This window comes from Rissa tridactyla, chromosome 7 (assembly GCF_028500815.1).
Source record: "Rissa tridactyla isolate bRisTri1 chromosome 7, bRisTri1.patW.cur.20221130, whole genome shotgun sequence".
Taxonomy (NCBI): domain Eukaryota; kingdom Metazoa; phylum Chordata; class Aves; order Charadriiformes; family Laridae; genus Rissa; species Rissa tridactyla.
The window spans coordinates 46,697,581-46,720,259 of NC_071472.1; the positions used below are offsets into that span (position 1 = coordinate 46,697,581).

Genomic DNA, 22,679 nt, shown 5'->3' on the forward strand with positions numbered 1-22,679 from the left:
TGTCCAAAACCCGACAAAACCTCAAATATCACCACATCGGTAAAGCATTGCTGCTTGGGTTTGGATTGATTATGGGCAGGGGAAGATTTTGCTCATTTGCTCTCCACCCTGCAGAGGAAGGGCAGAGGAATCAGCAATGGTTTTTCTTCTTTGTGCATCATGAAAATTAAAATCCCCAGTGCGTCTGAAACACGAGTATGCTTGTCTCTCTGTATAGTAACAAAGCATAAACTTTATGCTGTACAAAAGATGATCACAAAGGAAAAATTCAGTTCAAGCTCTCTGTTTTCACAGGGATACTGAGAATAAAAGGTGCAAACAACCCAGAAGGAAACGGGGCTGACCTGTCCCTCGCTCTCTCTTCAAACACTAACTTCATCCGTGGCTCTCAGCACAACAGACTGTTTTATCAGCAGCAGGTCTGCCTTATCCAGGGCACCACCTCGAGATTATGTCTAATTTCAGAGGCAGAGAAAATACAGATTCTTGAAACCATCTCTCCCCCTCTGCATCCATGGGCTGCACAAGGCGGCGAGCTGGAGCCCCGGGGAGCCGCCGGACGGTTTCCATCAGCTCAAGGCACACGGTGCAATCGCACAAAAGCCGAAAATGAGACTTTATGTACACACGCATACACACACGCAGACACACAGGGAAAATTGCTATCAATTATGCTAGTTAATTATACATTATAATAGAATTAGAGTAAACCCTCCTCATTATCTCCTGGTTCAGACCCTGCTCCGCAGCAAGCTGACCACATGCTGTACTAATGCCAATAGCCCTTTCGCATTAACCTTTATCTGCGCCTCGCAGCTTCGCTGTTTGCTATGCGTATCGGGCTTGTTTTGACCTTGTTCCTGGCTGACCTTTCATTGAAATCTAACATTTGTAGCAGTCCAGGAGACTGGCTCATCTCCCACGGCCTTGTAACCGCGATACATTTTTCTACAGGATCTAAAACACAAGACGCCTTGTTTTCGCCTTGTTACTGGGATCTTCGCCTGCTGTTGGAGGTCCTCCGCCCTTCGCATTTCTCAGAGAGGCTATGACATTACCAAGACAGTTTACAACTGCTGCTGTACGTTCAGTTATTAAGAGGAAATCCTGAGGGACATTTCATTATTATTATTATAACTATTTTACACAGAGGCTGTCAAAAACGGATAATCGCATACATGCCTATGAGCAGCAGCACTGAGTACCCTGGCTGTGCCTCTCACAGCATCACAGAACAGTGGGGGCTGGAAGGGACCTTCAGAGACCATCTAGTCCAAGCCTCTGCCAAAGCACGGTCACCCAGAGCAGGCTGGACAGGAAACGCATCCAGGTGGGTTTGGAATATCTCCAGAGACAGAGACTCCACCACCTCTCTGGGCAGCCTGTGCCAGGGCTCTGCCACCCTCGAAGTAGTTTTTCCTCATCTTGAGAATGAATTTCCCACGTTCCAGTTTGTGCCCGTTGCCCCTTGTCCTGTCCCTAGGCACCACTGAGAAGAGTCTGACTCCATCCTCTTGCCCCCCACCCTTTGGATATTGCTGAGCATTGATGAGATCCCCTCTCAGCCTGCTCTTCTCCAGCTGAACAGCCCCAGGGCTCTCGGCCTTTGCTCATCAGAGAGATGCTCCAGTCCCCTCAGCATCTTCATAGCCCTCCTCTGGACTCTCTCCAGTAGTTCCCTGTCTTTCTTGAGCTGGGGAGCCCAGAACTGGACCCAGCACTCCAGATGTGGCCTCCCCAGGGCAAAGCAGAAGGGGAGGGTGACCTTTGTCGACCTGATGGCTACACTCTTTCTAATGCACCCCAGGAGACCACTGGCCTTCTTAGCCACCAGGGCACATCGCTGGCTCATGGTCATCCTGTTGTCCACCAGGACTCCCAGGTCCCTCTCTGCAGAGCTGCTCTCCAGCAGGTCAACCCCTAACCTGTACTGGTGCATGGGGTTATTCCTCCCTCGCTCCCACAGCCACAGCAGCCAGGGCATGAGCTCCCCGACCAGCCTGCAGCCCCAAAACTGCCATCGCAGCAGATTAAAGGGGCCTTTTACAGCTGTGATTCACTGCTGGAGGAAGCAGTTTACTGATGGAGATTCAGAGCGATGGTGTTTAGCACAGATACCCGTGTTGGAAGCTGGGTTCCTGCGAGCAACACATCCCTAAGCATCCCTGACAAGTCCTGACTCCATGGACTTGCACTGCGGGGACAGTGTCATCTTCACGCACAGGAGGAAGCCGTGACCTGCATAATATTCGCTCTGCAAAGTAAAACATGCCTTTTTTTTTTTTTTTTTTTTTTTAAGAAAAATAGAGAAATGAACCCAGAATAAAGTTCCTCTTTGAAGGAGCACAGAGAAAAACCCATCAGCGGGAGGAAGAGTCCTTCCAAAGAGGGCAAACTCCCAACTGCCACACAACACATTTGACACAGCAGTGATGACAATAATTTAAATTCCCAGAAGTACAGGGAGCAGAGTTTAGCAGAGTTTCCTCCTTTTCCACTACAGAAATAACACAAAACTGCAAACAGCACCCTGGCTTCAATCTCTCTTATGCATTCCCTATAACCTTCCCCATCAACTTTCATATAGGTTTAGGTGTCAGAGATGAAAACTGAAAATCACTTTTGTGAAGGAAGGTCCAGGAGTAAATTTTTAGCTGGTTAGGTTATGTTAGGAAAAAAAGGAAAAAAAAAAGACAAACTGACTGAAGGTTTAGCTCAAAAACAGTTGAAGCTTCCAACTTGGCGAAGGGAGGTATTAATAAAAAAAAAAAATCCTCTCAGAAAGTTCATAAAGACAACAATTAAGCAAAATTCATAAATAAAGGCACGGAAAAATTTGCTTCACGAGAACTTCCTCTACTGTACAAGCACACTGTGTTTGAGACAAAACCAACATGGTTACTGGGAGGTGGTGATGTCGGTAGCTGAGACACTCCAAACGCTTCAGAAACAGCTGAATTGGGTGTTACTGAGCAGATTCGGTAACAGTCACACACACCCCCCATCAGGCAGAGTACATCAACTGCCTCCCCAGCTTCGCTCTGCCCACACCAGAGATGCCAACCCCACTGCCAGGGGCTTGTGACACACCAGGACTGTGATGGACCCCGGTGTCACTCCATCTGCCCCCAAACACCCACCAGATGCATGAGGCAGATGCAGACCCCTCCCGCACTCCCACACACACAGACCAGGACATGGCGCCACCGGGAAATGCTCTCATGACAGGGAAAAAGCTTTTTTTTTTTTTTTTTACCCTGACCCTTACTTCTCCCGAGATATAAAGCTTAAACAACTCAATGTTTAAGGATCATCGACGAAAGTCACAAATAGCTATATTTTTAAAAATTGCTTTAACATTTTAAACCCTCAAATGTCATCCAAAATAACTGCAGTCAGCATGAAAAGATGGTATTTTTCACTTTGCAGATGTCCAGTGGAAGACCTGTGCAGGGTTTACGTCTCGCTTTCAAACGGCATCATTTCTGCCTTGCAATGAAAACTCTTCTTCAGGGGGGTTCAAGGAACAGGGGGGAAGAGATGCTCTGAGGCCAAGGAAAATGAAGGCCACGCCACTCCACCCTTGGGGAACCAGGAAGCCCTAGGAAGAGCCTCTGGGTGATGGACACAAAAGCCGCTAACCATTTCTGGCAGGAGCAGAAGGTACAAACCCAACCCCATGTCACCAGCCGAAGAGCGGTGAACCTGCCATCTGCGTCTAACGGAGCCTCTCCCCTGCTTCTGCTGCTGGTGTGCTCTTCTCCAGCCCCTTCCTAGAAGTGAGATAATCTGGCCTTTAAATAGGGTTCACAGCACTTGACCCCAAATCCGCAGAGCAAGGGAAAGCAGAGCGAGTAGGCCAGCGTGTCAGGTGTTAGGATGAGATGCTCTTTTAATACCTTCCAGGTTTTGAAAAGGCTTTTTATGCATTAGATCCACCCTTTTTTTAATACTAAGAGGACAAAACTGCACTTACGGGGGAAAGGAGCATAAAAAAGGTAATAAACATTTAATGATCCAATAATTGGTTATATCAGAGTAATCACTGTTCAGTAATTAACTCCCATTCCTGCTTGCTCATTTGATATTTTCTGTACCCTTTGATAGGTTCCCGCGACTATCAGCATTCCTCAGAAACTCTTACACTGAAACCTTTTGATGAAGCTAAAAAGCAATGATACCATTAATCACTACACATGTCCCAGTGGCTTTCAGACTCTGTCTGAGACGGGGCCCTTCCTCTCTGCTCATCACTCCTCAGCTGTCTTTAATATGGTCATTTGGCCCTAGGATTTGAGATTTTCTCCCTTGCTTCTTCGTGTTACAGGAAAAATGAATTAGCTATACATTTTCTGTGCCAAAGTGTTAGTGGGAATGCACACCAGCATAAAATTACATCTTGAAAGATAACAAAAAAAAATAATAATAATTACATTGCAGTATCACGGAAGAATACAGGGAACAGCTGGCACGTTGTTGCCATGTAAAACTGGAATTAAACTCAGGTTAGTGTCACTTCCAACTAACTGCCCACAGTAAGCAAGAGAATAATGACACCAGGCTTCTGCTACAGCCTTCCTCAACCAGTCCTCTGCTACCTGCAGCAACACGAAGCAGTGGGAGCGCACAGACGGCTTCATTTCAACCACGGCAATCATAGCATAGCCTGGGAAAGAAGGTGAGGGCTCTCCTTGCCAGAGTGCCCAGAAGACCAGCTTTATCCAAATGGGTACTTCTCCAACCCTGCTCCTAAATCTCGCCAACAGTGGTAAGAATTTTAGGACAAACTCATATAATAGAAGGAAGCTTCAGTTATGGTCCTTAAAGATTAAAAAATACATTACGCAATTTCACCTCTAGAGTAACAGCTCTGTGATGTATCAGCTCTAAATTTAAGAAAAATGACAATATAGAAATGTTGACTTCTGTTTTGCCCAAAGTAGAGATGATATTGTCTGAGGAAAAAAAAAAAAAAAGCTAAATTGAAGTTACTTTGCAGTGGATTTCGGTCTCAGTCACATCAGCATAGAACCAAAGTAATGCCATGGCATTTCCTCATATTCCACATTTATTGTGGCCAGACATTTGTTCAACAAAAAGTTCTTCCTTCAGACAAATACCTGCTGAACTTAAAACTAGTAAAGCTATTTTTTCCCCTGAAGGAATCTTTTACCATACATTTATTTCCAGTTGCCACCATTTTATGCCAAATCAGATCTGCTGCTTGCAGTGGAGCTGCCTTTGGCTGTCAGGGTGTATGAGCAAGACGTGCTTTTCTTCCAAAACATATAGGCACCTCCATCAGCACAGATCACAGAGCAGTAACTTTTGCCACGAAGGTTTTAAAAGACCAAGGGTCACAGAAGAACAGAAGACCTTCTTCAGAAGTCAAATATCCTGCCCCAATTGTCAATATTATGCAAGATGCTGGTATTGCAACATTGTATTTTTAACTGCTGATATATAAATTGATTAAATGAAAGTCAGTTAGCAAAAGGAATGCTGATACTCAACGCGAAACATCAAGTTCATCAAAAACACACGCATGAAGCAGTCAGTTATGCCCTGCACCAGCTAGCCAGATTTCCTAAAGCACTCTGAGTTGGAGCGAAGGCGCTCGCAGATCTGAACCGGAGGGAATGTAAGTTGTTTGTATGTTACTCATGCACTTGAAGGCATTAGTAGTGATGGGAAGGGAGGGAGACAGGGAAACAGATTGAAAGGGGCAGGAAAATTAGAAAGAGCTCCTTGCCATTAATGGAAAAATAACTGCAGAGTGCTCTAACAGATTTCTCCTCTTTTGTATGCATAGGAATATTTATTTAATCAATGTTCTGTAACAAAACAGGCCTCTGGTGAGCTATTGCGGAGAGTGAACTCCATTCAGAGAGTGGTGATTTGAATCCTGACACCTGTTTAGCTGGTATTGGAGAAAGCAACAATACGTGGCTGGATGGGAAGGTGTCTGCACTGAGGGGGAGGAGGAAGCACCCCCTGGTAGCTTCCCAAAGTAATTACCCAAAGTAATGCTATTTGCCAGGGAAATCTTGATGACTCGTTATTAACAGGACTTACTGCAAGCAAAGCTGCAAAGTTCATTTCTCTCTGGAAGAAACAAAATTCACTCCCACACAGCAGAGGTTTCAGCTTGTCAGAGTCTGCACCTCCATTATGTTACACCCAGACCTAAATCGGTGCTTGAACCCAAACTCCTCCGACACCCTCACGGCGCAGATGCACGCTCGCATTCAGGCAGCTGGCAAGGGACACACTAAATATGAAAGCTTTCAACAAACGCGGGCTCACGCCAGCGAGGCTGGGCTGCCCGCTCCCCCCCTTCCAGCCCACCCTTACCTGTGGTCACCCAGCCCAGCTGCCTGCCGGGCCTTTCCCAGCAGGTCCAGGAAACGTGTGCCCCAGCAAGCTGCCACATCCCGCATCCCACGGATGGACGCCGAGATGCATCAGGAGGCAGAGCTCAGACCACAGCATGGCTCCAGGAGCTCTCACCACCAGACCCAACTGCCTGGAGACCCCAAAACAAACAAACAAACAAAAAAAAACCCCAAAGCCACTCTCCCAAGCTTTCCCTAATTTTTTAAAAGTCACTGTTATGAAGCCTCGTGTAAAGGATGTATTTATATATGTACCTAATAACATCCTGCTCTTGACTGCACTTAAGCATATACTCATTTTAAGTGCACTGTGCTATGATTTTTGACAACATATCCAAGCACTGTCTCAAAGAGGGACCGATTTAAACATCAGCATAAATACTGTCCTTAACTAAAGCCCTGACAAGGCCCTACTGCAAAACCTGGGGATATTAATGGGAGTTTCTCACCGGACTGACTTTCTATCTTTCTCTTTTCTGTACTGTTTGCTGCAAAAAACATGCCACGTACATGAACTTCACGTTCATCTTAGACAAACCTTATCACAAAGCAGCTTTGCTCTTAAATTCATTTTACAAGGATTAAAAACACCCCTGCATTTATTTATTTTTATAGGCCAGCGAGTAACAGAGCTATACCAGTTTTATGACATATTACCCCTGCAGACCCCGGCATTAATGACAGACCTAATTTGTTTATCACCGTCAGAGCTGCCAGGCTTAGAAATACATTTCCCATAGGTGGAATGAGAGTTGCTTCCCTCTTCTGCAATGGATTTAAGGAAAGATATTACCATAAGCTACCCTCGATATCCACCACAGCTGGGACAGATAGTGTCGTAAGTGATTTAAAACTGAAGCAAGCCATAACTAAGCAACACTAACTTTTACATCATTAATAATCACAGCAGTATAAAGAAAGATAAAGCACTAATCAGAATTTCACTGAGTTACCCCTCACATCAGATTTCCTTAAGGAAGTGATTGCTGTCAACAATTTTAAGGCAATTATAGCTTTATTTTGAAAGGTGGCTGACAATGATACAAGTGCCTTTAGTTATTTAAATATGTGTTTTAGCCAAGTCCCTGCTAAATGTCTATAAGCATTGGTGTTTTAATGTCCTACAGTTAAATTCTGTAGATACTTTGTTAACCACTTACTATTTGAGCATCCTGAAGATGCTAATTAAGTAGCCAGGCAATCTCTAAAGAGGGAAAGCATTATTAAACCCATTTTGCAGACAGGAAAACTCAGCTACAGCAAAACTAATGCTCTAGCTCACAGTGACGCCTAAGCACATATCTGACTTCACACTAAACAGTAGCTCACCCATCAGCATTGTCCCCAAAGGCCTGCTTTTCTCAGTCAAGAAACCCAAATAGACAAGCCCGGCCGCAGCACCTCCCATGAGCATACGCATGGATCCAAGCCCAAATCCATCCTTATTCAGCACAACCACAAAGCAGATGCTCGCACGGCCATGCTGAACTGGGAGGGGAGTAACTGCTTCAAGGTTACGAAAGACGGCTGTGCTTACACAGAAACAAACCCACACCTCCCAAGGACTGGCTCAGCATCTTCATTAGAGAGTGTGTTTGGAGGATGAGCGATATCAGACGAGTTGTTTTGGGAGGGACCTGCACAAACCCAAGGCAACAGCAAACGCATGTGGCAGGTGGTGAAGATGGCCATGGGCCAAGAGAGGCCCCCCAGCCTGCTTTGGTGTCCCAGCTGGGCAGAGCACTAAACTGAGCAGGCTGCAAGGAGTAAGAGAAAAATAATAACAAAATTGAAAAAGGAGGATCTTCGTTATGTGCATTATCCCTCTCGCTCTCCAGTTTTCCCCTTTTGATGGTGAGAAGAGCAGGAGCATCTCTCCGTCCTGGAGAGAGGCTGCGTGCCACATCCTAGGACTTGTGCACCGCACGATCCAAACGCTGCCCTGACCTTTGCTGAGAGAGGCACTGCAGACCTCAAACCTGCCCCAGAAAATCCACACTTCAAACTGTGAGGGTAAGAAAAAAAGGTAGAAGCTGAACAGATTGCCCTATACTCTGAAATGTGTGGAGCTGCACGGTGTAAACGCATCCTTTGTTTCATGTTGTGAACATGAAATAAATACCCAAAATATTCAGAGTAGCAACCCAGCATGGAGGACTAAAAAAAAAAAGACCTTAAAAGTTCAAAGCCAATTTTGTGGTTTTTACATTCTGTGTATTTTTCCATGTTGTAATTGTCACTTCTTTCCAAGACTTCTTGAAAGTCCTGTCAGTGTGGCTGGCGAGCCCTGCAAGCGAAGCAGGGCGAGCTGGGACCATGGCCCTGGGACGGAGGTACAGCTCATCCCATCGGCTACAGCCCGAGGGAGGTACGGCAGCGTGACAGATGCCTCCTTCCCCATGTATTGGGAAGGATATTATGTCAGGTATCTTCAATAAACAAACAAACCCTTCCCTAACCTACAACACAAACCGACACAGTCAAGTGCAGCCTATCCACACGAAAATGTGGTGACCCATACTCTAACATTGTAATCTAATCCTTGAACTAAAGACAGTTTAATGCCTTTACAAATCCATATGTTTTCTAATACCACCATTGCTGTCAGCAGACTACAGGAGTGCCTCTTTGAAGATGGAAGTAAAATGACAAAGCACATCATTGTGAAGGCAATTATATGCTGCAGTAACCATTTTACAATGGCCCATATGGGCTGTATTTCAACAATGCAATTTCCAAATCTGCCTTAGCAAACATACATCTCTGTCCCAATCCCAGGTAGATTTTGCAAAACAAAATAAGACTGCAGCCAGAACAAATCCAAAATATGGATAACAGATGTAAAAATATGCCAGCAAGGATACCAGAGCAATTTTTTGTCAGCGTACCAAACAAAGAGAGCAGCCACAGCAGACCTTATGAGCCTATTCACAGCAAAGCTACCCATTCAAGGGACTTAGAGACCTGGTTTTATCAGAAATCTGATTATACACCCGCATGCTTTCCTACGCAGCTGCCCAATCCACCGTTGCAGTCGTCCTCCCATCCACCACCTCCCCAGAGACGGCAGGGCAGGGTAACTGCAATCCCAACTTAGAAGTTAAAATCAGACATAAACCAAGGCCGCGCAGGCGTACACCAAATCACCTCTGACTTCCAGGACTAGGGCCTAACTGAAGGGAAGTGAAAGAAAAAAGAAAAAAAAAAGAAAAAAAATCAGGTACTTACACCTCTTATAGCTTCATTTTCAGGTGCCTGCTCCCTTCACCTGGCTGCTCAGGCTCCCGTGCAGAAACTGGGGCCACGCCACCGCACCAGCATCCCTTCCAGCAGCCTCGGGGCTGCTCTCTGCCTTGTCCCTTTGGAGGCAGAGAGCAGCGAAACTGCAGCTCCAGCCCAAAATTTCTCCCTCCTGCTCGTGGAGGCTGATGAGCAGCCTTCACAGGCCAAAATTACACAAAAGCTGTACTCTAGTGAAAAGTGTTCTTAATTCCATTGATTTTCAGTAATTCCCTGCAGTGGCCCATTGCTTTCGGAGGCTCTGGGCTGGATATCTGTTTTGGGATATCTCTGTGCCAGTGGCACCATTTTCTAGAGGCAGTGAGGTGAGCCACAGAGGATCAATAACCAGACAGACAGGAGGTTCTCAAAATCCTGAAGGGCCAAACATGCAACCTACAGGCAGGATCCAGGCTGCAGGACACCAATTGGACAGTCCCACCTACCAGCAATAAAGACAGGAACAGACACGAACATCTTTCTCCCTGAAGTGAAATAGTAATGAAAAATACCTTAAGCTGCCTATAACAAAGACAGAAATGGTAAAGGTGAAAATTTGCAAGTTCATTGCCAATTCATTAACAAACCGGCTGCATCATATATCTTACATTTCAATGCCAAGAGCAGCACGCAGAGGATATCCTGCCAGTCACGCACGCGTACTGCGGAGCAAAAAGCCACCGACACGCGGGGAACGTGTAACTGGGTATTCAGTAGCCTGGTCTAGCAAACTGCATGATCCAGTTCTTATCATTGTCAGCTCCTCAAAGCGATCCAGTGAAGCCAGGCAAGAGCATTTCAAAGACTTTAATCCATGTGAAATATTACTTCCTGGAACCGGAAATTCAATCCCTAGCAATGAAAACAAAAAGCACGCTCATAAATGTACCTTTCAACTCGGCCAATATAGCCATATTTGGGCTCTCTCTCTTACAAAAAAAAAACCCTTTACTCATTAATATAGAGGAAACTTGAAATGATTGCTGTAATTGCAGTTAAAAAATTAATCATGTTTTGAGATAAATGCAGATAAAAGCATGTTTTACTAATTATCTTTTGAAGCTTCCGCTCATGAAAGATTAAAGGTAGAAGAAAAGTTGTTGAAGTATTGAAGACAAAAATCCTAGCATTCGAAAGCCCTTTGAAGCCACGTACCCTGCATGAATGATCCTTAATGTCCAGACATACTAAAAAAGGAGTCTCTTAAATTCAGAAAAAGTCTAACAAAACATGCCCATTAGGGCTTTTTGCAGACACCTCCTTGAAAATAGGTGTGTTTCGGGCTTCACTGAGCTCTCCACACCTGCAGTCACATCAATCTACTTATAAATCAATGTCACCAACCCGAGCATCTGCAGCCATCTAAGGAGGTCACTGGAAGCGGCAAAGCGATGTGGGTCTCTGGGACAGCCACTTCCGGAGGAAATGCCACAAAATCCACAAAAGGTAAGATCTTTCATATTCATGGAAGAGCAGCTGGAGGTACCGGCATCAGCTGTTTCACAGCAAACCCTTATCGCCAGCCACCGGGGTTAGACACAAGGCACGTGAGGACCTATTTCCATCCCTGGGGCTTTTAAAGGAATGCAGGTTATCTGGGGTGCAAGGTCCTCAAAAGCAAGGCCGGTACTTCCATTCACAGGCCCAGAACTAACAAGGCAAATAATTCCCTTCCTGCTCCGTTCCAATAACCTGTTTTACATCACTAGTTTGCAGACTCTTTCTAAGAGCTCCAAGAGCGTTAATTCAGAAAGCCAACCCTTTGACTGCAGGCTCAACTTCACTACACAGGTGTCCACAACTCCACGGGAAAAAGCTTAGTCTTCTGCAAATTGAAACAAGTTGAAAAACACTATTACATAAAATTGCTAAGATACTTTATAGCCATGTCACAGACTTGGTAATGATTTACAACAGATTTGAATTGTGCTGCTATATCTGAAATGTTTAAATTTTAGGAGGAGTTTCCTTAGTGGCAACCCCAATCACCTGCAGAGTGACAGAACCAAAATCTGTTGTTACAGCATGGTTTTTAAAAGCATTTAACTGAGCTCAAATGCCACAGAAAGTCAATGTCAAGGTCTCTTTAGTTCTTTAGAGTTTCCAGAGTTAGGACAGATCTGAAATGGTCCAGTTGACATCTCTTTTCCAAGGGAAGGGTCCCACAATAAAGAATATTATTCTCCGGCAGCCACCTGCTCTGGTTTCTTCTTGTTCCTTTCCCGCCCCTCCACATCATTTAGCCTGTTCCCATCCCGAAGCATCAGTGACACCAAATTAATAAATTCTACCATTGTTACAAACCCAAACAGGGCTAGGTAAAAGATTAAATAGTTGGGTTTTTCATAACCGCACAGCCAAGGAAATTTGCCAATGTCTTTTTATTTGCATATCTGGCAGACTGCCCCAGACAACTAATACATAAGTGACAGCGTACAGGTGTATTAGTTTAGAGTTTGCCTTTAATCTAGAGGTGTCAATTTGCTTCTGTTTTAATTACATCCATCTTGATATGTTATTACAACCTCATGAAACTTCTTCATTATGTGAATGGCTATAAATACATACACATGACAAACAGTTGTTATAAATTTTCTGGTTCAGCAGTGGAGGCACAATATCTTAGCCCACACATCATGTACATTTAAAGTTTCAGTGCTCCCTCTCCTCTCTCTCTCCCCTCCCCTTTCTCTTCCTCCTCTTTTCTTTCATCTGATATGAAGATATTTTTGTTCCCTATATTTAATGGATCCTCTAAAATTCCTTCCCTAGTAGCAGCATTCTGATACAAATACTATCAGCTTACAGAGCCGGTTCAGCACATGTGTGTCCTTCTGGGCTGCGCCTCTGTGAGAATGTCTGTTTGTCATTAGGCAAATATAAGGAGATTGCACTGAGGTCTTATAAACATGCAAAGATCCACTTTTGTAGCTACATAATTCACTGAGTTTTTCAACACACATTCTGAGGTTGAAAACTTGGCAAATCCATCCACCAGATGTATCTCTCTGATCCCAGAACTCATTAAAATTTACTTTTTTCTTTTTTTTTTTGTAAAGTCCAGCAGACTCAGCTGTTGAGCCACATTAATTGCATTTTTTTTATTTTTTTCCATAGTTAAAATGACTAATGCTAGAAGAGTCATTGCCTACAAGCACAATAGCCAGACAGTAAAAATTACTAGGACTTTTAATCGTTCAGTAATAGCCAAATCCCATAAAATAAAGAGAGGCAATTTGGTCCCCTCAAAACAGAAGGTTTTGATTTTCAGTATTTATTTTGAATTTTCTTTAAGGGAAGAAAAGAAAAGAGAAAAGACACAATTTCACACCAGAAGATTCCATTCAAAGGTCAAAGCGCCCTTGATGTGCATTAAAACCCACAACACTAACAGAGTTACAACATAAATCGTCCCCAACAACAGCACTTCTTTGCTTGCCTTCTTACCACACAGCCTCCTTGGAGGTCAAAACTACTTTCGCTGCCTCCACCCTCCATCAGTGCCCGCTCCGATGGATGTCACATCATGCCCGGCTGTTCAACACATCTGGGCAGCTCTGGAGCAAGCTGGAGAGTGAGCATTATCCAGCTCTTGCAACAGCAGCACCTCCCAGCTCCTTCCCCTGGGCCTTCTGGAACCTGGGGACCAGATGCCAGTTTCTAGAGGACCCTTGAAGGACACTCATGGCACCCTCCAGAGACACTCAGTGCTAAGCACCTGGACATGCAGAAGCCAAGATGAAGGTGACAAAAGCGGTCAGGAGCCAGGTGAACAACAGAGCCTACAGCCCCGCAGTTGAACATCCCCATTTCACAGCAACAAGCTGGGCCCTTTGGCTGCCTCTCCTCCATTCCCACCATCCGTGTAAGAAAACTGAAGCAGATTCTCAGACTGAAGGGTCTCAGGTCACTTATGATTTCCAGAGCGAAAATAAATAAAAATCAATGCCTTGAGCAATTATCGCCATGTTTGTAATAGCCTCAGCAATACGAAACGGTCTGCAAACAGCAAAACACAGGCTGTCAGAACTTGCCAGGAGGGAGAAGTTACACTGCTTGTGTTTGGTACCCAGGAGCACCGCTCTCCCGTGCCCAAGAGCCACCTGCGTGTCGTCCAGAAGTCAGTAGCAAGCACTTCTGTCTCACTGGTTCCACTTCATGGGCTAAGAAATGAAAACACCTTTATTATACCAGGAGGGTGAGTCTGCAGCTGTAGGACACTCCAGAGCAACACGCAAGCTGGGTCAGCCCGAGGGTGGGTGGGTCACCTGGGACATGGTAACCTGTACCTACACATAGGGAAAAAGGTGACAGTTGCTTGCAGGTTTCGCTGACATGTAAGGGATGTCTGTACCAGGTATTACCGCTGCTACACACTCTCCTCTCAAAACTCACCCCTCTCATAGTCAACCTATTATGGAGCAAAGCTTCTCACAGACTTGCACGAATTAGGTTCTGGATCTGACCTCTGTTTGATTGCATGGGAGTGTAAAACCTCTTTTAAAGTCTGATACAAGTCTGTTACAATTACTCTGCAACACAAGGAGTACCTCTCCAAAACTTCAGCCACCGAAAAGCTAATCCAACCTAGAACCTCCTGGTGCCTACCTCTACCCGCCTCTCCGACTGAGGTGTGCACTGTCACCCTGCAGCATCGACAAACCTGCCCCGGTTGGTTTCATTCAAATGGTGCCCAGCGCAGGACACACCTCAAAGGCTGAAGATTTGCTTGTTTACGTAATCTCATCCAACAAAGGACAAGCCCAGGCTTGTAGATGGGAAAGACGGGTTGGAGAGGGTTTTAGTCACCAACAACTAAGTCCCCTTTGCTACTGAATGAAAGTACAAAAAGAGGCAATTTATAAAAGCACTGATTCTAGAGGAGAAGGAACTTCCACTTTGGGAAGCTGGCAAACGCATGTGAGACAGATTAATGGGCCACCGTTTCTGCAGAGAACACCAAACTGATCTCCTGTGTGGCTGTGGAGTAACTATTCCCATTTGGACTTGGGATATTAATCATATCAATAATACGTGCATCAGCCAGCATTACGCAATCTAAAGTTCAGACAGCCAGGAACTTGGGCACGTCACATATCAATACACCTCTGCACATCTCCCGCATCTTTGTCTCCGGAGATTTTAAAACCAGTAGGACCAAGATGCACACCAAATACCAAGTAAATCCACACAGACCATATGTCATGCAACGTGATCAAATTAAACCTGGTAGGCAAAAAATCACAAGCAGTGCAGAATAATCTGCTTTTTCTTCTGACTTTTATTCCACCACTCGTGCAGAGAGGAGGACAGTACCAAAACTCCTTCCTACAGTATTTACCAGACTAAAGGGCTACCCGTTTGGTTAAAACCGTCTCTCTCCACCGCACGAGCGTGTGAACTTCAGCAGTAGTGTTGCCAAGATACAAGGAGAAAAATCTCAAGATATTAAGGTAACACACTATTTAAAGGCAAATAGTACAGCAGAGCTGAGCTGGGGATCTGACAAATTGCCACTGCATGTTCTGCTGTTACAGCAAAACAAATCCCTACCTGCATTAGCCATTTCTCGTTACTTACAAAGTGGATTTTCATATCCATTTTACAACAAAGGACTTTAGAGGACTATGATGTTCTGAAGTGGTCTTCACCATGGCTTGGCATCAAGTCAAAATGACAACAAACTGACTATACAAAAAAAACGCACAGAGCTGGTAATTTGTGGCGCATACCGAGCCAAACCCCAATGAGAACACAGATACTGAACTGATAAATCATAAGGATAATGTACAAGAACACAGAGAAATGTTGGAAGCAATTTCCCCGCACAGAACCAAGGCGACGCTGCCTCAGCAAAGCACTGCAGTTCAAATAAAGGAAAACCGAGAGTTAAACATTTCCACATTTCAGCCCGCAACTTCCTAACTCCATTACCCTTTTATTAATTGCATTTGAGACTTCACTAAACTTGAGCTTGGGCTATTTTTAAAACCTATCTGACTCAACTTATTGTTGCTCAGAACAAAGATTAAACTTCTAATTTAGCTGCAGATAATTACAAGGCTGCAGGTCAGACCCCCGGTGTAATGTGGTAGGGTCTTCCAGTCAAACTGAGAGAAACAGTCCCTAAAAAAAAAAAAATAGCAGCAGAGACAGGGGGAAACAGGGGGGCACCTCATTGAGTGAAGAATCATTCTGCCTTTCTCCCAGCTGAAAAGTTACCAGGTTTAACGACTTTTTAAGTGGGGACAGATTTGGTTGAGTATTCCCCCTCGCTACTGACAGCAGGGCTCTCACCAAGGAGCATTTACAAACACAGCAATGGCTCTTACCTGAAACTTCCACTTTTGGTAACAACATCCCCCTCTAGTTCTCAGTGTTCCCATCCAGTCCCTGATATTTCTCTATTGATCTCAGTGTTGTAACTCAATCTTTCAATTACTCAGACCCTTGATGTCTTTCTGCTGATTTTTTTTTTTTGCCTTTCCCTAGTGATCATTTTCCTTCCAAGTTCCTGATCCTTTACTCTTATTTTATAAACCTGGGGGTTTTTTTGTTTTGTTTTGTTTTTTTTTTTTTTACACTCCTTCATCCCAGCAGAGGCCCCAGATATTTAATGAGAAAAGGTTTACTTTCTCACCCAAATAGCGGAAAAAAAGGATGCTGAGATAAAAACGGATAAGGGTGTCTTCTGTCCTATTGATATGTGGCATCATTCCCATTAATGTTAAAGAGCGGGACCAGCAGAGACTACCTGAAACACATTTATCTAAAGAACTTGTCCTTATAGCTTAAACTCTTCCTTCTTCAACTCAAGGCCACTGTGCCTCCTACCACCACCTATGGAATGGCAAAACCCCCCACCTTCATCACATTGTTACCTTCAGGAGTTTACAAGAATATTTATGTAACAATCATAGTCCTCGATCATAATCTGCCTAAAAAAGCAGTTTCAGCTCTTCAACAGCTACCGAACTCAGTGGGAGTTGTGGGTGTCCCCGCCTCCCAGAACAGTATCAGGCTTTTAAAAGTAATTTTAAAGTATTTTAAAAGGATTTAGGTGCCCAAATGATAGTAACGCAAGTTTCAAAAAATTGTCCAAGAGGTTTCTTTTGTGGAACATGCATCCTGCCGTTTTCAGTCGTGTTTCCAGTTTGGGTTGCTGTTTTTTCAGGTCTGGTTGCTGAGGGTTTTCATCAAGAGATTCAGTTGCTCTGTCAAGGTTATCTTGAAATTTGATCTCAGGTCAATTTACTGTTTCCTCTAAATACACAGTGAAAATAATAAGCGCATCGCTTCGTATGATATCCCAGTGTCGCACAAAACCTAATGCCTCTCACCATCTGCAGATATCTTCATTTAGTTGCTCCCTTCTTTTCTCTGCTGGTCTAAATCTGCAGACTTGCATGTGCAAACAGAGACTAGGACAAACACCTAAGATCTAAGCAGTCAATAAACACAAGAAGGGCTACCAAGATTTGCTGACAGCGCTGAACAAACACCTGATGTTATGATGCTGCTGCGCTAAGGCATGAAGATCGAATTCTTTTTGAAATATGAAGGGATAGAGACAAGGCAAAACAAACTTGCTTCAAATCTCAGAGAATTTAAGTAAACAGGCTAATCAGGCCAGCTAAAAGGCTGGTGAGAAGAGAAGGATTTGGGGAGGAAAGCCACGCTGCGAGCCAGTCATTCTGGTGTCCAGCTCAAAGCTTCTGCTGTCACACGGCCAAGCTATTTCTATTTTCAGTGGGCCGTGCCTAGCGATGGGTATCACACAACCGTTATTAAAGCAAATTCCTGCATTCAGATGTATACACAGAGCTACACTGTCAGCGCACGCAGACACACAACTGAGACCCTGGTATCTTCAAAATCTTCCCGTTATTCCCACGTTTTGTTTCTGTAACAGTAGTGTCTCTATTTTAAAGCCCACATCAGCTGTTAAGCTTTACTCCATCTAGTCTCATATTATCTGTCCAACGTGTAAAACTGCCATAGCTAACATCTGCCTAAATCACACAAACGCAGTGGAACAATTGCTTAAAAATTATTTACACTAGGTGGATGGAATCATCTGACACAGAATTTGAAGCTCATTAAACAGCTCCTTGACAAATATTTGTCAGCATTTCTCATTTGTAATTAATTATATTGGGCTTTACCTGACGATAATTTAGCATGGTCTCACAACAGACTAATGCCTGCATGCTGAACAGAAATTAGCTCAGCAAATGCACAGTGAGAAACTGTGCCAGTTTTATGAAACAAGAATCCCCATTGAAATGCAAGTCTCCCCCTCCCTGCCCCACATCACTTCTGTCTGTGCTTTATAAATATGTGTGTCCCATTTCAGGCTTGTCAGATGAACCACCTGAGTTGAAGCTAAACAAACATCTGCAGAAAAACCTCATTACCTTACTCAGTGTTCAGAAAACCTGAAACCAACTGCTTACTCCATAGGGATGGTCAGAGCTGACTCAGGAAACATCAAGTACTTCCCAGGCTTTAAGCTATCTTAACATTCAGGTCAGATTTCATTTCTCATCACAGCGAACCATCTTCACCACGGCATGTCAACAGCCATGTCACGTCGGTCTCCTGCCCGAAGTCCTCCACACCAGGGGGTAGGAGGGAGACAAACATCTTAGCAAAATCTCACCTCGCCAGAGAGCTCCACAGAAACCTCCTTGCCAGCACTGCCAGAGCACATCATGGAGACAGTCACTCCAATGGACGGATTTATCGCATCTTGAGAAACGCCCTTTTCCTGTCATACTGGTGTCCAAAATGCTCACCTGGGTTTGGAGAACCTCACGCTATTATTGTCGGTAGCAAACACACCAGCCATGCAGCACGAGCTACACCAAGCTGGGGGAAGCGGTCAGCTTGACAAGACACGGATCACACTAACACATGTACCAAGCGTCTGCGCCTTTCCCTTTTTACAGGCTGGCAGGCTTGGGGAGGTCAGGGAAGTGATGTGCGAGTAACTGCTCTGGAGTAAACTGCAGAGACTCCTGCTGTTAGTCCCAGCAAGGCTACTCACAGGGGGATCTGGTGTGAACCAGATCAAATTGTAGGACCACATCTCAGCTGCTTAACTACAGAGTAAGTGCTGGCTTCTGATGGAGAAAGCTCCAAGATGCTCCCCAGTGCAGGGGACAGGCCTACACTGCACCTCGCTACACCACTCTGGCAAGGCCAGGCAAGGATCAGTCTGGCCACATCTGCAATGACACTGCATTTGCTCAACTGTCACTCCAAGGAAAAAAAAAATTAAAAAATCAAGAATGAGAACCCACTGTCTTCATTCAACTCCCTCTTCCCCTCTCTTCCCCATGCAAACATTAGAGAGATCAAGGTATGGGCTGCCATAAACCCAGAGACAGATAACTAGAAGCAGATGGCCTCTATTTCTACACCAAACAATTTACACTTGAGAAGCATGAGAAGGCTACTGATACCTGGACAGAAAAGCAGCTCCGAGAGTGGGAGCTGGTTAAAAATACAGTTTTGCTTCAAGGGCTGGGAACTTTTATCAACATAACCAAAACAGACACGGATGACTCCTACTGAAGCTACAGCAACCACGGGATATGTGTTCTTCTTGTGCGGCACCTGTGTCCCCTTGCCATCTACAAGCTTCACACAACCTGCTATTTTACACAACTTGGGCTTTTTCAGTCACCCCAACAAAAAACATTTAGTAAAGGATAGATAAAACACAGCTATATGGAAATTCTTGTTCTTGTTTGCAACTTTATATACAGAATTCACAAGAAGATCCTGGGGTGACACCTCACATCCACCCAACACACACCTACTGCTGCAAAGATGTCTTCATAAGCAGAGAGCTCAGCCTCGTCCCTCCGCAGTGGCGGTCCCCTCCTGCGTGAGCCACCACCTGCCTGCTTCCCCTCTTCCAGACCACGGGTGAATATGTTCTGCACTTTGGTTCTCACTGTTTTTCCACATCAAGCAGACAAAACACTGACCGTGTCTGCACACTTTCAGCTGTGCTAAGCCTGAGAAAAGGCTGAAGTTCAAGCACAAAGCCTGGGCTGGGGCAGTCTTGTCACATGCTGGGCACAAGTGTCTTCTGGAACCTGGGGAAAAACCTCCACGGCCTCCAGCGAGCTGGGGGCAGACCCAGAGCATGAGATGTGTAAACACCAGGGCACCTCTCCATGGCACCCAAGGCTTCTTGTCTCAACTCAAGCACGTTAACACCTAAACACCTCACCAAGGCTGAGATATCTCACTCCACCAGCCACTCACAACCTCCTCACCAACACTAAAATCACAATAAAAACTTCAGGCTGCAACATACATGGTAATTCCTGCCACGCTGGGCTTGTGCCTTAGACACCTTCATCTCCCTCTGATCCTCAGAAACAACTTTCTCAACATACGTACCCAGCTGCAGGAAAAAGCACCTAACAATGATTTTGTGACATTATTTCTCAACGCAGCATGAAATCATTAGGTCAAAATGTGCCACCTATCACATGAACATTAAAAGTATGTCAAGTCTCAGTGTGCGAGCTATTGTTTTATCTGAATGTGATATTAGCTGGCAGAACTGGGTAATGTTTCTGTGCTCCTTTTTAGTAATATAGGATTACGACAGGATACAAGTAGTAGCCATTCTTGGCTTTGCAAAGAGAAAAGAGCACAGCAATTATTTTCAAGTGGAAAATAAACAAATAAGAAGTGAAGCAGAATAAAGATGGTTTTTAAAAAGCCCTACCAAGTTCTGACCATAAAACTTGCTCTTTTCTTCCCCTCCAAAAAGGACTACAGCCAAATTCTCGAGTCCATATTCCCATAAAATCCCTAACGATGCAAACTGGGGCTTTGTCTGAGGAAGAACAGAACTTTGTCTGAAACAGAAGCATGCAAAACTCACTGGTGCCGACAAACATGTATTCACACTCCTCCTCTTTCTGGTTTGAGCAGGGCACTGGTGGAAGGGCTCACCAGGCGAGAAATGGTGGCAAAATTGAGTCTCGTCATTACCTCAGCATTTGCTCATTATTGCTTACACAAGTCTAACACCAACCATGTGGGCAGGTTTGTTGGAGTGAACAAATCCTCCCTTGAATTACACCAGAGTAAGTTCTCTTGGAGGCGTTAGTCTGGATGGATACAGGTGTAACCAAGGACAAAATGTGGCTCCAAAACAAAAAAAGAAACAAAACCAAACAAAAAACAACCCTGAAAATGCCACAAAGTATTCCTGGCTAAATATTTAAAGAGCTTAAGAGCTACACAGATTTTTTTTGTTAAACAATCAGCTTCATCTCCGCATTTATTTTGACAGTTCATAATCGTTCCAGTTGTGACTCCGGCACACGTAAACCCAAATAAATCTGCTTTTCGCCACGGCAAACTTCTCCGGAGCAGAAGTTAAAAACAACAAAGCCCTTCAAACAAACGGGCCGTAAGCTCCTCTTCCACGGCCGCATCCCCATCGCGACCCTGGCCGGGCTGACAGCGGTTCCACGATCGTGGGTGGGTGGGTGGCGGGTACACGGCGGGGGGGACCGAGGCCGGGGCGGGCGGAGGGAGGGGCCGCCCGGGAAGCCCCCCACGGGTGGCTTCCCGGGCGGCCCCTCCCTCCGCCCGCCCCGGCTTGCCTGCACCCCTCCTTCAGCATTTTGGGGATGGGGGAAACAACGACTGGTGCCCCCCGTGGAGTGGGGAGGCCGCTTCGCCCACCGCGGGGCCCACTCGTGACGGGGAGGGCGGCAGGACGGGCGCCCCTCCACCCATCAGCAGCACGATCAGCGAGACCGAGAGAAGAAACATCCCCCACCACCACCCCCCCCCCCACACACACACACCGCAGCCCACGCTGCCCCGCGGACACGAGTGGGCGGCCCCGCCGGGACACCGCGGTGCGAGAAAAGTTTGATCCGTGGGAGAGGAAGCGCCGCCGCCGGGGGAGAGCGCACAACTCCCCGCTCCCCTACCCGGGGTGGGGGGGGACGGACATGGCGGGGACAAGGGGGTGGCCGCCCCCGGTCCCCGTCGCCACCGCCGCCGCGCCGGAGCCCCCCGCCGCCCGCCGGGAGCGGCGCGCCGCGCTGCAGGTGTCGGCGGCGGGGAGGGGAGAAGGGAGGGGAGCGGGGCACCCCGGGGACGGGGAAGGGGCGGCGGGACCGCCCCCGCGGGCACCCCCGGCGGCGCCGGCCCGGGGGTGTTGGGGTGTGGGGGGGTGAGGGTCGGCGGGGGGCCGCGGGGGGGTGTCCGGGTCGACGTCGCGAGGGCTCCCCCCGCCGCTGCCCCCACACAATGAGGCGCACACAAAGCGCCGCCGCTCCTACCTCCAGCGCCTCGAAAGTGACGAAGCTGGACATCGCGAAACCGTCGATAATGTCCTCTTCGGCCGAGGAGGACTCCCGCCGCTTCCTCCGGGGGGGCCGCGGCCGGGACGGCGGCGGGGGCCCATTGTCTTCCTTCTCCGAGCCCGAGGAGGAGAGCGCGGCGGCGGCCCCGGGGCCGGCGGCCCCGCCGGCGGCAGAGCCGCGCCGCCCGCCTTTGGCTCGCCGCTCCCGGTCGCGCTGGGACCGCGATCGCCGCTTCTTCCGAAGCCCGTTGCATCGCGCCGGGCCATCCATGTCTCTCGCCGGCTCTCCCTCTCGCTCTCGTCCCCCCCCCGCCCCACCGCAGCCACAAATCCGGCTCCCCCGGCGGAATAACGGGGGAGGGAGGGAGGGAGAGAGGGAAGGAGAAAGGGAGGGAGGAGAGGACAGCAAGGGGGTGGGGGGGGATGAAAGAATCCGAGTGCGGTTCCACCACCACCAGCAGCAAGCACCAAATGTAAGAGATTCCTATAAGCGAGCCAAGGAAAGTAATGGCTGATCTCAGGTCGCCTTTGTAAAAAAAAAAAAAAAAAAAAAAAAAAAAAAAAAAAAGCGAGAGAGAGAGAAAGGGGAAGAAAAAAAAAAAAAGCCTCACCAAGCAGGCAATAAATCAGAATAGCGGAATGCTTTGATC

At 46.4% G+C, this 22,679-nt stretch overlaps 1 protein-coding gene across 5 annotated transcripts in view; it reads right to left on the minus strand.

The window, feature by feature from the left end:
* AUTS2 (activator of transcription and developmental regulator AUTS2) overlaps positions 1–22,336 on the minus strand; it is a 798,248-nt gene extending 775,912 nt beyond the window's left edge. For 4 of the 5 annotated variants that reach the window (XM_054210341.1, XM_054210344.1, XM_054210343.1 and 1 more), the window contains exon 1: positions 22,007–22,336. In XM_054210341.1, coding sequence (XP_054066316.1) covers positions 22,007–22,300 — 294 coding nt within the window. In that variant the 5' untranslated portion in view covers positions 22,301–22,336. The remainder of the gene's footprint in view (positions 1–22,006) is intronic. The other variant, XM_054210342.1, reaches the window with a different exon arrangement.
* Positions 22,337–22,679: the final 343 nt, after the last annotated feature.